The 16,084-nt window shown below is 49.4% G+C and overlaps 1 protein-coding gene across 1 annotated transcript in view; it reads right to left on the bottom strand.

Annotated features, from left to right (window-relative positions):
- RHBDF1 (rhomboid 5 homolog 1) overlaps window positions 1-4,872 on the bottom strand; it is a 21,178-nt gene extending 16,306 nt beyond the window's left edge. Inside the window, exons 1-2 of the mRNA XM_031060492.1 lie at window positions 4,735-4,872; window positions 2,760-2,893 (exon numbers count right to left, since the gene is read on the bottom strand). Of these exons, the coding sequence (XP_030916352.1) occupies window positions 2,760-2,893; window positions 4,735-4,857 (257 nt within the window). The 5' untranslated portion in view covers window positions 4,858-4,872. The remainder of the gene's footprint in view (window positions 1-2,759; window positions 2,894-4,734) is intronic.
- Window positions 4,873-16,084: the final 11,212 nt, after the last annotated feature.

Below are 16,084 nucleotides of genomic sequence, written 5' to 3'. Positions count from 1 at the left end.
GATGCTGTGTTTCATTCATCAGCTCTGAGCCCCTCTGGACCAACACAACAGCATCTGTTTGGTGCTGCTTCCTCTCCTTCCCCAAGAAGGCTTTGGGGCCAACATATGCTGCACTGCAGCCAGCAAAGGCAGGCTGGGCTAAGGCTGCCCTGGGGAGATATTCCAGCTATGGTGAACACCAGGAGGTTGACAGCTTGTTAGGAAAGGCAGGAGGGAGTGAGGCTGGCGGGTGGACAGCTTGTTAGTCCATGCTACTTATTGACAGCTGCCTACACATTTAGTAGGAGTGACAATTGTTTTCTGTTAGAGGCACACATGAATTTTCTCACTCTGCCTGTCTGTAGGCCTCTTGGACAGTCCTGGGAAGGCAATGTGATCTCAGCAACAGCCAGCCTCTGTGCAGTTCACAACAGCCCTGGCACACACATGCAGGGTGGGTTTCACACTCAGTGCTACCAGTACCTGAAGAACGATCGGGGCAGGGACTGCCGCTTTCTCAGGGAGCTCCTGCCCCCCCGGTGCCCACGGGCGGGCAGGGTCTGACTCCTCTGAAACCGAACCTGTCTGCTGCAAAGAAAAAAGAGCTGAGGGGAAGGAACCTCCAGGGCTCTGGAGAGGAGCAGCCACTGCATCTCCTTCCATAGCCCCATGGGCAGCAGTGGTGCCCCACTGCATGTGACAGTGGCCTCAGCTGAGAGTACGACCTAAGAGAAACAACCAAGCTCAAGCCAACACAGCAGCAGCATCTTTGAACCCAGGAGGCTGCTGAATCCTCTTGGTGCACCTGTGATGTGTGTCTCACATTGGTCTGGAAGGTACCAGGAGTAGTGCCATCCCCCTCAGCTCCCCCTGTAAGACCTGCCTTCGTCAGCCCAGACACTCAGCTACAGATTCCACAGCTGCCTTTGGACACCAGTGTGAAACCATGGAGGTGTCAGCAGGCTGAGATATGATCTCCCTAGAGACAGGTGACTGGTGCCCTGACAGGATCTTGCCTAGTGTACAAGTCTATCTGTGGCACATGTCAGACCCTGACAGGATCTTGCCTAGTGTACAAGCCTGTCTGTGGCACATCTGCTGCTTTGCATGGACACCTCAGAGACCCTGGAAGACTGGAAATGGTGTTAGATGCTTTCATATGAATCACTCCCATGCCTTGTTCTGGACTACACAGGCTTGACTTTATGTTCACAGTTGATCTGTGTCCTCCAGGGAAGATGGTATGGAGTCCTGCTGCAGTTTCACATTCTGTGCATTCTGAGGGCTGTGTTAAACAGAAAACTTGGCAGTCAGCCTTCCTGGACTCACAAAACAAATCCCAAAACACAATTTAGGGATGTATGGTCTGCATTCTCCACTGTATTCCTAGCTCTGCTAAATGGAAAACAGGGATTTAGGCCTTGATACTTTCCATTTCCCTGGCCTTGTTTCTGATCCACTCATTTCAGGCTTTTATTGCTAGTGTTCTGTAATGTGTGCATCTCCTGCAGTTCTGCTCCCTGTTAAGTCCTTCCCAAAGTAAATTTGTCACAGTAGCACCAAAGCAGTTCACATTTCCTCACTCCCCTGCAAACAAACTGCATGTTGTGAGGACTTCTGGGACAGGTTACCCAGGCCCTTCTACCCAATGCTTCTTGTCAGGGCCTCCAAAGCACCCTCCCAGGATATCCCCTCATCCTTGACGTGCTCTTGCCTAGCTGTCCTGGCAAGGAACACGTCAGGAGCGGGGAGGCAAGGGAAGAGGCAGTGTGGGTGTGCAAGGACAGCCTCAGCAGGCCCAGAGGCTGCCCACAGCCCTGAAAAGAGCAGACACCACTTCACAGGCTCAGTCCTCCCAGCCTCACAAGAAGTAGGATCAGAGTGGGCTGATGCAGGAGAGCTTCAGCACCAAGGCAGCTGGGGAAGGTCTGAGGCAAAGGAAAACAGTGTGTGGGAGATCTCCCAGAGCTGGAAAGCTGCTCCTTTGTGAGGGGGCGAAGCCTGGCTGGCTGAAAGCACTCCTGACCCCTGGAGCTCCAGGGATGCTCCTGGGATTCAGGCAGGCCTGACACACTGCCAGAGACAGAAATGAGCCATCTCAGGAGAGAAGCTGGGAGCGCCACTTCCTCTGGGCAAACTGGGGTAAGCCTTTGCCATGGTGAGGAAAGAGCATCCAGCTCTGTGTGGCCATGTGTCAAGAGTCTCGTAATGACAACCCTTTGCAGGAGTGGGACACAGGACCAGAACATCTCTCCCTGCTGCTCTCCACCACCTCTCAGAGCCATCTCAAGGACCTGCCAGTGCTAGGAGCCAAGCTGCTGAGAGCCCTGCAAAGCTCCAATGGGCTTCTGCCTCCCCCAGCAACCATGTGCTCTCAGACACTGCACCAAAGCACACCCAGCACACCCCATCTACAGTCACAGCTAAACATCAGGGCCTGACACATCCTATTATTGAGAAATAGCCCCTCCAGGGCATGGGGACAGCCAAAACCTGTCTGTAAGTGGCAAACACCATTCATTGTCCTGATCACCAGCACCTTCCTCCCAGGACTTGCCCCCTCATGCACTACAGACAGGCTGTACAGCACCACTGGGCTTCTACACTGGGGACCAACCTGCACCCACCCTTCCACCACCTCCCAAGGCAATGAGGGACTCAACCTAACCTAACCCTGCTGTGACAGCAACGGGATGAGCAGAAATCACAAATCCACAGCTCCAGGATGGCACTGGATGGCAGAACACAGTGCAGCAGGCTCCAGGAGCTCCGTGCCTCACCTCTTGATGGTCTGGGTGATGGAGGTCTGGCGCTGCAGCCCCGCTCTCCTGGCGGGGTCGTGCGGCAGGGACGGCACGCGGCTGTTGTCGGCCGGCATGCTCACGCTCCGCAGGAACGCCTGGCGCCGCGTCGGCTGCGAGGGAAGGGAGGCAGGCAGAGTCAGAGTTCTGGGGTGGGCATGTCAGCAATTCAACATGGACTGCCTGAGCTCCTGCAGCACATCCTCCTGGCTGCTGCCTGCCCAAATCACACTCTCCTAGGCCACTCCACAAGGTCAAGAGAAGTGCAGTCGGTGGGATTTGCTTCTTAAGTGGCTCTGGATCTGCACTAAAAGCCTGTGAGAGCTGTGGGTGGGTCTGCAGTTGCTGCCTGGTGCAGCCTAAGCAAGCTGGAAAAGGCTCTGTTCATAGCCTCATGGCCTGGGCACACTCACATGTCATGGCTAAATGTCACCTACCAAATGTGACACAACTCTGCACGCTGTTCTCAGCTCACACAACTGCCTCCCCAGGGCTGCTCTGGATTACATTTTTCAGCAGAGATACCATGTCCCATTTGTACAGGGCAGGCTGAGCAGACTGCCCCTCTGGCAAGGGAAGCTCTGATCGATCCTCTGGTCAGACACTGTCTCTGCCTCAAGACTACTTCAGCCTCTCTAGCCCAGAAAGCTAATGATTTCCACTTACATTAACAGTTTTGGTATCTTTTATGTAAAAGCTACTCAGGTTGTAAGTCAGAGGTGCACACAATGCACTCTTATCCTGACAGTCTGGGCTATGCAGAGAACATCACTTCCACCAGTTTCGATTGTAAGCACAGAGTGTCCCTCCAGGTGCCCAGCTGGATTTAGAGATTCTAGATAAGGCAAGATTCATCAGAGCCTTAAATAATTGATTCAGAACGTTTCAACCTGCACTGGTAAAACCCTGAACTCCTCTTCTAATCCCTACAGACTGACCTCCAAACCCTTTCCTTCCAAGGGAAGACCAGAACCAAGATTTATCTGCCAGGAGCTATCACATAAGTGAAGTGCATTTGAGTCCCAGGATCACAAAATTATGAAGAGGACAGTTCTTGCTGTTCCAAGTGCAACAGAAGCTCCCTCTTAAGACAAGCTTGTCCTCAGCCCCCTCCAGGGAAGCTGTATAACCCTCTATTTCTCTAAGGACTAAACTTTTTTTCACATAAGTGACTGAAGCCAGGCCCTGTGCACACCCATGGAGGTGGGCAGCAAGAACCCTCTGGCTCTGCCTTTGGTGCACAGAGTCTCTGCTCCTGCAGCAAGGCCACACAAGCAGCCAGCATTCATACCCAGGTCTCACCCCTACAGCAGTTTTTGGTACCTTGTAGCAGGTATTCCTGATATTCTCCCTATCCCCAGCATAAATGAGGGTGTTTGACTCTCATGCTTTGCACTGCTCCTATTAACCTATCACCTCATCTCTACTTCAGCACTCCTCAGTGTTGTGTATTTCTCATCCCACATGGTCCTCTCATGTTCCTCCTGCTGCTAACAGCTTTGTGTTGCCAGTAACTGTTCTTTGCTGTTACTGATGAAAGTCTGTCATTATCTTGGCTATTCATAAGTCAGATTCATACCCTGCTCATTTCAGCACAAGCTCCAGCACTTCCAGGCCCTCATGCTTGTCTGGGAGACCTTCAGTCCTCCAGTCCCCTTAAGAAATGCTTGTTTGAATACCTCACTCTCATATCCCAGCCAAGACACTTCTCACAATGCCCACATCCAAACACTCACATCCACTGATGTGAGCACATCAGCCACCCACCCTCATCCCTCCCACATCCCCTTCAAGGGGAGTTAATTACTGCTCATAAATTTACTCAAAGGCTCTGCCCCTTCTTATGTGGCCTCACGACCTGCCATCACACGCTGCCTTTCCCTGATGGGGATCTCAGGCACAGGGATGCTCCCAGCACGTCCCTCCCCCGCTCCACAAACCCTCCCCCCTGTACCTGCACGGGCTGGGGGGGCTCCTCTGGCACGGGCATGGGCACTGGCACCGGGATGTCCAGTTTTAGCCATGGTGGCTTCTTGCGCTGTAAACTGCTCGTGCTGTCGTGCCGCGCCTCCGACATCGTCCCACGCTTGTCCTCAGGCCTAGGAGAGGGCAGACACCAGAGTCAGGAGGGAATCTGGCTCATCCCTCACAGCCCATGCTGGCAGGGTGGGCAGAGGGTTCTCCTCCCAGCTGTGACTGATGGGCCCCAAGCCCCACGTGGGATGAATTCCCCAAGTGCCTCATGAGGGCTCAGGGCTCACAGCTTGTGCCCACACTGCTCATTCAGCACCCGACACTAAAGGACACAGAACCTTGAGCAAGATACAGACACTGCAGTCACAGGTTTGAGTTGCCTCCCATTAAGATTTTTGCTGAGACTACTGTGAGATCCAGATTCCTTAAGAACAAGCCATGAATTAAATCTTAATGAGATCTGGATCCAGACCAACCAGCTAAGTAACTGCAGTATCAAAAGCCACTGACCTCCCTCTAAAACCAGCTTGTGACTCACCAACACCCTTTTCTGCCCACCCAAAGCCAAGCACCACACTTTCCAACTCACCCACCACTTAGCAATTAACAAGTGGCCATTTCTCATCGCTGTTTCTAATCTCTTTTAAATGTAGTGATTTTCTAGAAACATAATACAGTGCACAGAGCAACACCAGTATAGCATGAACATTAGAGAACTGGCACTAATCCTGAACTAAGAGTGGTTTTCATACATAAATAATAATGATATGGTATTTAAATAAAAACCGCTGTGTAATCCAAACGCTGCAGTGAGCAGAGTGACTCGCTGTCATCTTGCCCACTCTGCTGCAGTTTTGCCCTCCTGTTTAGGACCACAGGAGTCCTTCAGGCTGCCAGAGCACCCACTTCACTGTGCATGCTCAGAGAAAACAGATTTCACTGGAAGCAGATCAGCTCAGATGCCTCCACAGGTATTTTCCAGCCTAAATTACACTACAAGTTTGTATTTCTTCCTCTCCTATCACACACACAACTTCAAGCAAACAGTGGGAAGCATGTGTGCTGAATGGGACAACAGATTCCATTCCCTCCAGGCTCTCTCCTTGCGTGGCCCTAGCCTGGCCTATGGCCCTTAGCCACAGGGGACAAAAATAATCAAGTGCCCCAGCCTCTCCACCACAGTGGACAGATGGAATAAGCAACCAGTTAAATCAGCAGGCACACATGCTTAGACAGGGAGTAGGAGAAAAACTCTGCTGGAATTAAAACTTAGTGCTCTTACAGTGTTAACACAGCCCATTTATTTTAAATGCAGAGTGAGTTTAACACGTAAGGATTCTTCCTTGAGAGGCCAAGTCCTAGGCCAGGACCAGAGGGATCTCCACCCTCTGAGACATTTGGCATGCAACAAAACAAGGCCCTGAGCTGCCTGAATTATCCCAGCCTGGCAGTGGCTGAGCCAGTCAACCTGCACAGGTCCCTCCCAACCTAAATTAGGCACTGGCTCTCTGAAACGTGCACTGCCTTGCAGGGCATTGCCACCATCTTCCCACAGCTCCTGCAGCTGCTCTGGAAAGGGAACTGCACACACCATGGCAAAAGATACAAGGCAGGGGGGCAGGCAGGGGGGAAATAGGTCAACAAATGGGAGTGGGGGATGATCTGGATTGGGTTAGGAGAGAATCTCATCTAAAAGGAGCTGAAGGCCAGCTGCTGGTTCAGTCGCCGGGCTGGGCCGGCTGCCAGGAGCGCTGTGCTCAGCTGAGCCAGAACGACAGAAAGGGAGGACTCAGCTGTAGGTGGATGAAGGTTGGGTTTCAGCAAATACCACAGGCCCCCAAAAGTCTGGGAATTCATGATCTAGCCTGTGCAGACATGCCCTTCATACATGCACCACAGTCCTGTTGCACAGATGCAGTGCTGTGCATGACAGGGACACAAATCCTTCCTTCCCTCCTTGCTGAGCTGCAGGGGTGGCTAAATACAACTGTTCTAACTTCCTGTAAGATAAGAACAGTGAGAGTATTAGGGGAACTCCTGCCTGTGCTTGGTATGAGTAAATCTGCCATGAGACACAATTTACTGAAAGGTCTTGCAAATTTGTCTTCATGGTGAGGTCAGAAAGCAAAGCAGATTTCTCATACCTGAAATACTCCAGCAAAGAGCTTCAGCATTTACCTCTGAGGATCACAAACACCACATGTCCTCAAGGTGTCCTAATCAGAGACCAGCCAAGAGAGACAGAGCCACCACGCTGGCACGACCAAACACAATCTATTTCACACAACTCAAGAGCCTCCTTCCGGAGCCTTCAAGGGCAAATTCAGAGCCTCCAAAGTAGCAACTCTGCTTTTTCCAGCATCTCACCACTGAGCCAACATCACTCAACATCCTTCCTGTCTACCTACAGAGCAGCCTTTGTGAGTGGGAGCTCTGGGTGTAAAGAATACAAATGTGTAGGATTTGCAGCTCTATCAATCAGTGAGGCCAGGCCAGGAAGGCAGAGGATGAATCACGCCCGTATTGCCCGAAAGTTGCTGCAATAACATGAAACCCTGTGAAAGACTTCTGATTAAATCTGGTTTGAGTTTCCCCTCCTAAATTGCCACAGACCACAGACAGCGATGTCCCTGTATCTTCGCTGGCTTCCCTGCCACCCTTGCAGACTTGCACATGGGATCTCCAGGGTGTACACACCTGCCAAAGAGGACATGCACACACAGGGGTAAAGCCTGTGGCCTTATAATTACCCCCAAAGTTGACTCAACTTTGTACTTTAGGCAAGGTGAATATCTCAATATGAAATTCACATTCTGACAGAGCAATGAATTGCTCTGCTTTCTCCCCACTTCAGCAGTTAAACAGTTCTTTAAGTAGCAAATCAAAAATGCATATATAATAACTGTCTAAATGCATTCAGTATTTAAACCTCAGGTGAGTTTCCAGGGTGGCTGCAAACAGAGTATGTAGGAGCAAATCCCCCTATCAGTTCAACCTTCTTTACTCACTATCAGGTTCATTTCCCAGTAAAAGAGTGCAGTGAGGGCAGAGCTGATCAGCATTCCCAACTCCCTGTGTGCATTTGGAGTGGCCAAAAATAAACCTTACAAACACCCAAGACTGCATCAGGCCCTGCCAGGGCAATCACTGTGAATTCTGTATGAATAATCAGCCACAGCACAGGTCAGGCAGCTGCCTCTGCCTCAGGCACAAAAAGGCCTGGGGTATGGTCACGAGAGACAGGTCTCCAGGGTTAACAGGGAGCCTGAATGTGGATCCAGCTGAATATACAGATACACAGACCAGATGAGCATCAGTGCATAGCTGTGTGCACAGATGTACAGCAACATGGTCCAACAGCCCTTGCATGGCAGGTAACACCCATTATCACACCTGGCCCTCACCCAAAGTGCTGCTAATTTCTGCCTCAGCACTGTAATGAAAGCACTTGCTGAGTTTCACACTGACCCCTTGGTTAATTCTAGGGGTCAATTTTCAGGGTCCAGTGTCCATGTATTTCATCAGGCCAGTGGGCTTTGTTTCAAAGTTAACTGCATTGATGCGTATTTTGTTTGAATGGTCCCATACCATCAACCCCAATTTCTCAGTACTGTCAAGAGGCCACCAAGAGCAGCAGGATGGGAACACACAGAGCACAGCCATGCAGGGTCAGCTCAGGGTCCCTCTAAAGCCAGTTCATCATTTCCAGCTGAGGATCACAGGGTAGGAGTACAGGATCACTCAACAGTCCTTTCTCCCAGGACAGAGCTATGGCATGTGCTGTGAATAACTCACAGGCTTCTTGTGGCAGAAATATCTTTGCATGGAACAGTTCTGTATCCATCTCTATATCCATCCAATGGTTATTATTCCAGAATTTATCCAGATTATTTTTTAATCCAAGCAAACTTCTAGTATTCATAACTGCACATGACAAATCTCCAGAGGTGAAACACATGCTGTGTGACAATTCTGCTCCAGCTCATCTGCAAACCTGACATTTCCTGGGTTCATTGTTGCTCTGTAGTTCTTGGACTACAAGAGTGATCAGCTTTTCCCTATCCTCTTTATCCATGCAAGCCTTGACTCTACAGATCTCTTCCATGCTCTTCCTCCCATCCCCTCTTCCCACACCCACATCCAGAAGCTCAGTCCTCATACAGGGGCTGTTTCAGACCTCCTGCACTTGCTTAGTTTGGACTTTGTTCCACCAGCATCACTAAACTCAGGAATATGCAAATATAAGGCTGAATGAGAGGTATTTGCAAATCCAGCTTCTTCTAACTGATCAGCTGGTAGCAACATAAAAATTATTAATAATGTCCATTTCAATTAAAATAAACAAACAAAAGAAAAACGTATCAATGGCAGATAGCCTGGGAAATTCATCTTCAAAAGGTCTGTGCCAAAGCAAGGTCACAGAACCAGAATGAAAGGCAAATCCACTGTGCTGTGGGTCAGGCTAAGAAAGGGGAGAGCACATTAAATACCAAAGTTGGCACATGATCAAGGAAAGCTGCTTAGTGAAATCTACTGACCCAAAGAGCAAAGGAAAAGCTTTGCCAGAAGCCTGAGCATGTTCCTAAAACTGACAGGCATCCTAAATACATTTAGAAGCTTGCACAGCCATTTCAAAGAAAGACCATCCTTCCATTTAAACAGACAACTGAAGCTATTCCCATGTTGATTTCTTTTCTTCCAAAATCTCCATTTTTACCAGCATTTCCATTTAAAAAGCTGGCTTTTTTCCCCCCAAGAAACACTGCAAACAAAAACCAAAACAAAATCCCAACTTAATTCAACACTACCACAAAAACAAACAGCATCTGCTTTTTCCAACAGCACTGCTCCTCTCCAGCACAGTGTGTGCATGTTCCTGCAGACACCCCCAGGAGTAACACACACAGGGGTTATTCCACTGCAATCTGATCACCATGCTCAGACTCCAGCTGTTTTTCTCCATTTTTCAAACCTCATCACTGGAACAATCTTATTTACAGTGCCTGCTACACAAGGTCCTAGGCAAGCCCCATGTACCTGAAGGGGTCTGGCTGAGGCACAGGAATCCAGCAAAGAAACCAGGATCCTCACAGTGTTCTCCAGACAGGATGAGCCAGGGGAGCCAGAGGAGACAGCTCCTGGCTGTGCCTCTCTCCAGGAGGATTGCTGCTGGCACAGCAGGGAAAAGGCAGGAAGTCCAAGGAGAAGAGGAGCAGTGGGGTTTCATTCTCGTGGCTGCCAATAAAACCATCTAGCATGGATCAGACCCAAGGAGTTCCAAACAATATCCCACACACCAGGAATGAGCCAGCCCTTTGAAACAGGCCAGATGGAGGGGCTGAGGGCAGGCAGGGACAGGGAAGGTGGGACAGGCCACTCCTGGGGAAAGCTGCTAAGGGCACAGCAACAGCCAAGCTTTGGCTGAGCCCACCACCACTGCCCACCCTAAGAAAATACCTGAGAAATGAAACAAAGCCATCAGCACTGCCCAGGGCCCTCTCCTGCTTTCCCAGCACAGGCTGCTGAGCTGGGCAATGCTGTGAGGCTCTGGGAGCCTTCTCTCTGAGAAGCTGGGTCTGAGCAGTCCATGCAGCTCTGAGCACAAGCCTGGCAGAGCTGTGCAGACAGTGCCCTGTGAGCCCTGCCCTGCAGGGAGCTGGCAGCACTGCCATTCCCACACACACCCCACTGTCCCTCTCACTGCTCCCTGCCATGCACGAGCTCTGCCTGAGTGCTGCTGGAGGCTGATGCCACTTCCAAGAGCCTGCACCAAATCACACAGGCAGCAGTTCCTCAGGGCTCTCTCTGGCTTCTGCTCGTGAGCAAATCCACCTGCCAGCTAGCTGCTGCCCAGGGAGCAGGCTTGCCTTACTCCACAAGGTGTTTCACCAGCACAAACTAACCCTAGTAAATTATTTCCTGTTGATCTGGCAGCCTGAAGAGTCTCAGATAATTTCAGATAAGCCCTGTGCAACCCAGAGAGGAAGGGCAGGACCAACCTCTTCAGTGATGGCTCAGCATGACAGCAGCTCAGGTGAGACATCAAACACTGCCCTGAGCTGTCATCCCCTGCCTGGGTGAAATTGTCCTACTCCATCCCCACTGGGGATCTCACCATGAAGCACTGAATAGAATGAGCTGAGAAATACCAGCTGAAACTGCCTGGTTTGGAAGAGGCCAGGCAGACCCCTAGACAGGAAATGGGAAGCTACACTGGGCTGGTATTTCAGGCAAAGCCTTGTAGAGGGATGGTGTTCAAAGAGGCACAGCAGGAGTGCAAAGCTTCAGAAGCTTCAGCTGGGACCCACTGAACTTGGAAAAGGTTCAGCTGCATAGAGACAGAGGGCTTTAAGCACAGGTAATGAAAATATCCACCAGTGAAGTCTGAATGTACGTGAGCCAATCCCATGATCAAGAAAGGAGATCTGATATCCCTTTGAGCAACTGATTTTCTTGATTTTCAGAAAAACATGAAGGTTATGATGGAAATCAAACAAAATTTAGTTCCTACTTGAACACCAGCATTAAAAGCTTTCAGAGCAGATTCACCTGGGACCTGAAGGTGTGTTGCCCTCATATAGCAGAGAGAGGAAAAACAGGAAGCTCAAAAACCTCTTCTGATTTCTGTTAGTCCCCAGATCTGTAGTTGAACTCCTTCAAATACAGGTTAAAAGATGACCCCCAACTGCAACATGCAAACACTCACAAGCAACAGGCTGATCTTCAAGGTCCTTTTGTTGCAGCAGACAAAGGGCGAAATAGTAACAAGAATTTGGAAACCAATGCTCAAAATTCAAGCTTAAAAGATGTCTTAAACACTTGAAAGAGATGCAAGCCAACAGAAGGAGCAGTGACCCAGCCCTGTGTGCTGCCCTCCTCCTCCTGCTGGCACCAGCAACCCCACAGCTGTTGGGTGATCCACACTGGGAACTGACCCACATGAGCTCAGCAGAGAAAATGGCTCATTCCAGCCCCAACTCCTTCTCACAAACACTTGTGCCAGCAGAAGGAAAGGAGAAGACACAGGAACAAACAGAGCAGCTGGAGCCAGATGATTGGACTGCTTCTCAAGGCAGAATAGTTTGAAGTGATTGTTAAAAACATGGCCAAAACTCAGATTTGTACCTCTGTGGGAAGCCAACGATTATCCCAGGGAGGTGGTGGGTTCAGCATCTCTAATCTGAGAAGCACCCTCAGTGCAGGTGTTGAGTGCAACAGGAATTAAATACTACGGTACCACCAGAGGCAGAGTGAGTTTTTTGGTGGGGTCATTAGATGGGAAAACACCCAAACCATGCACAGATTGCTCCAGAGCTGACAGCCCAGCCTCACACCCGGGCAGCTTCCACAGAGAGGCTCCCAAGGGAGGAGCTCCCCTGCTCACCCATGGCCTAGAGCACCCACAAGGAAGCAGGTGAAGGGAGCCAAGCAGAGCAGGATGGCAGAGGAGCCTTTTCCATCTCCTCAGCACGTGTGGCCCAGATGACAGGGGCAGGTCTGCAGCACCAGCCAAGCACACTCAGGGCCCACACAGGGCCTGGGCAATGAGCGATCTCCAACTGCACCTTCCAGAGCAAATCCAGCCCAGAGCCATCCACAACCTACTGAGATACCAGCAAGGGCAACAGCCTGCACATAAACCAACCAACAACGAGGGGGGAGCAGTGGAAAACCTTCTGGAGCACTTTGGCTCTTCACCCTGTTTATGTTTCTCTGTGACACACCCTGTGGCTTTGCCACCGCATCCAACAGCCACATTTCCAGCAGCCACATCCTAGAAGTCTGGTCACAGCCTGGCACTTACAAGCTCCATCAGGGCACAGCATGATGAGATACCTGCCAACAGCTCCAGTGATGGCACATCAAGCTCTGAGCAGCATTCCCATTCCTCAGGGAAGCCAGCAGAGCCCTGCCTGGTCCTCCACAGGAGCTGTTTCCACCAAGAGATCCATTACCAGCTACCAGGGGAAGGATCATCTATGCAAGCCTTGTTCCTGCACCCTGGTTGAAGGTAACCACAGCTGTCTGTTGGCTCAGTGGGGCCTGGGCTGAGCCACCAGAGCCCTTTGGGTCCCCAGCAGCCTCTAAGCACAGTTGTCACGGTGCTCTGTGTGGCTCTGCACCTTCTTCAGGAAAGAGTGATCACAGACACTATTGCAGTGCACATTTAACTCATTTAAACAATTTCATGGGACTTCAGAGGACCCTGTTCCAGATTTATTCCCGTTACTAGCAAAGCAGATGTCTGGTTAAGTTCTGGCTGACCCACAAGCACCATGGGCACAGTCACTGCCTCCATTATACAGCAAGGTGAGAGTCACAAAAAGGCTTTTGTCAGTGCAGCCATGACCCCACGTTAGGAAACAAAAGACAAACCCAACAAAGGTTTTATTTTCATTGAAATTTTGCATTTTGAAGGTTTTTTTTCTACCAGCTCTCATATTCATCACAAGTACTGTAAGGGTTCAGGACACAAGGCAAGCTGGGATGACACTCAGGACAGAAGTAAACACTGGCTCTGGCTGATTTTGGAACAGCTGTCTGTGCACCCAGCTCAAGAGCAATTCTCTTGGTAATGTGTCTTAGTGATTACAACATTGTTCATTTAGAAAATACAATATCAATAAAAAATTTATGGAAAAGCAACTCTCCTAAAAAGATCACAATAAGCCAAACCAAAAATTATGTTAGACCAAAAGCTACTCATCCTCTACAGCAAAGACTCTGGGTACTAAAAGCAGCTAAGAATCACTGTTTGTTGTGCTAAATAAAAACGTTTCAACGGCAAAAGAGATCAAAACTGCCACAAATGACAACATTTCCTATGGAAAGTTACATAAAACCACTCTGAATAGCAACCTAAAAAAATCTTAGAGGAAATAACAATAACAAACGCTAGAGCCACCAGAAGACAGACTTTATATTCAGGAAGGATGGAAGCCACAGAGCCACTCAGAACAGCTTTCTTGGAGTGCTCCTTTGAAATTCAGAGCATCCTCACTCCCCATTACACACCTGCTTTCTCCAGCACCACCACAGTTCTGCTCACCTGGGCACAAGTCAGAGAATATAAAATGCCCACAGCAGCCAAGGCCTGGGGGAGATCCTTCAAAGGACCAATTAAACAGCCAAGAATTCAGAGCAGAGCTGGTTTGGCTGCTGTCCCTCACCATTAGCTGATGCAGCCAAGGACACAGGAGAGCCACTCTGGTGCTCTGATTTCTCCCCTGGCTCGTGCTTGATGGCCAGGCACACACCATCTCCTGCTGTGTCCAACTGGAAATAGCTGCAGGAAGAGCCTGTCTTGCTCTGCAGGTGTGTGCACACCTCTGCACATTCATCGTGTGCCCAGTGCAACAACGCATTCATAATGCAAAGAGAAGTAATCAGAATTCTAGCTTGGTTTAGCAAAAAAAAAAAAAAAAAAATTCTAAGTGAACCACACTTCTTCAGGCTAAGTGAATGGCACATCCTTGCCCACTGTTCTCCCTGAAATTATAGTCCCAGAACAGCCAGGGAAAAGGAAGGTACACTCACACTTTTTGGCAAAACAACTCACAGTTTTCTACAGTTCACTTTAAGGCTTTGAATTTAAGCAACAGAGTAACAAATCTCCCATGTGCTGACTGCTACAGGGCAGTAACTCCTGAAATACAGAAGCTGCATTTGTCTGAGCCCTCCAGATTTTAAAATCCAAGCAGCTCTAACTTTCACTGAGCCAAAGCCAAGGAAGTGCCAGACCTGAAGGACTGTAAGTGCAGCGTCCTGTGCAGTTTCAGGATGACCTCATAGGGATTGTTCCTTTTTAAAGGAAAGCAAACCTTCAAAGCAGGGATTGCTGCTGACCAGCAGAGCAAGGGGCTGGCTCTGAGCAGAGTGGAAACAGGAAGGGGAGGAGGTGGCAAAGGTAAGCTTTCCAGAAAAGGCAAGATCAGGCATGGCTTGCTATCTCTTCTCCCCCTGGGAAGGCTCTACTGTGCCAGGGAAGTATTGTGCAATGATACCTTAGATTTCACTGAGAAGAAATTACATTTCCTTTAATAAACACTGTGCTTTAGAGATGCTCTGATTACTAAGGCAAGGTCTGTTTGTTGCTGAAGGCCCCAGAATTTAAGAACATATCCGCTGCTCAGGTCTGCATCACCGCACTTCCAACATTTCTTTGGTAGGCAAAAAGGAGCTGTAATTATATTTGAAATAAATTGTTTACCTAGATAGTTGAAGAGTGCATCCAAAGGAAATTACAGCAAAAACAAGCCCTATGTCAACGTGACATTTGCTGTCTGTGCAGCAAGTAGAACACACAAGCAATGAAACGTGCACTCTTACAGCTCTAGGAGATTGGACCACTAAGATAAATGTGAAGAATAAGCTCTCTGTCTTCACCCAGTGGGAAACAGACACTGTTACTCAGAAGGATTTGACCATAGTTTGGATGATTTGGTCAAAAACTCAGCTGTTGATTTGCTCTCTGTTGCATCACCCCAATACACATTAAAAAAAAAAAAAAACAAACATCTCCTCATTCCTACAGCAGCATGGACTGAAACAAGGACGAGAGGTGTGAGCTGAACCTTCAACTAGTCCTGGACAGCAGCAAGGTGGGCAGGACCAAAAAAAGGAGCAAACAGTCAGAAATCCCTGAAGTTCAACTACCAAGGAAATGACAATGGGCAATCTCAGCACAGACGCATTTCCACTTCTCCCTGTGGAAACCTCACTCCCAGTGGCACAGACATTCTGCCTGGGAAAACTGAGAGGCTGGCAGGCAAGCCCTGCCCAGCTCAGGCTGCACTGCAGGGACGGTCTCCACAACTCCATGCAAGCAGGCCTGGATGGTCTGAGCACACACCACACACCAAATTAGCCTGGGGTTCTTTGAGGACATGGAAACAGAGCTGCCAGCATGACCATGGGAAATGCTGCCAAACAGATCCATTTCCTTCCAAGGTTAAATCTGCCTGTTGCCTGCCTAATCTCTTGGGACTTAGAGCTGCAGGGTTAATACTGTCCCTTCTACAAGTTATTCTCTCAGAGGGGAGTTATTGAGCACTAGCAGAGTAAGCAACCTGGCGCCCATGCAGGTCTGCTAGTTCTGAACAAGGCAAAAAATAAACAAACAAAAAGAAAACAAAACAAAAGAACCAACCACAAGGCTAAAAATAAAGCCTATCACTGGGGAGAGAACTACCTGCACAACCCTGGACACCAAGGCTTCCCCAGCTCTGTAGAAAAAAACCATCTTCATCCTACCTTCCAGCAGCATTGGGATGTTTTACCCACAACCCAGACACAAATCTCATTAAATTCAGGCTGCAGCACCCACAGCA

The sequence above is a fragment of the Geospiza fortis genome, unplaced genomic scaffold (genome assembly GCF_000277835.1).
Source record: "Geospiza fortis unplaced genomic scaffold, GeoFor_1.0 scaffold114, whole genome shotgun sequence".
Classification (NCBI taxonomy): domain Eukaryota; kingdom Metazoa; phylum Chordata; class Aves; order Passeriformes; family Thraupidae; genus Geospiza; species Geospiza fortis.
The sequence above is the reverse complement of the archived record's forward strand: the minus strand, read 5'-3'. Positions and strand labels throughout refer to the sequence as shown.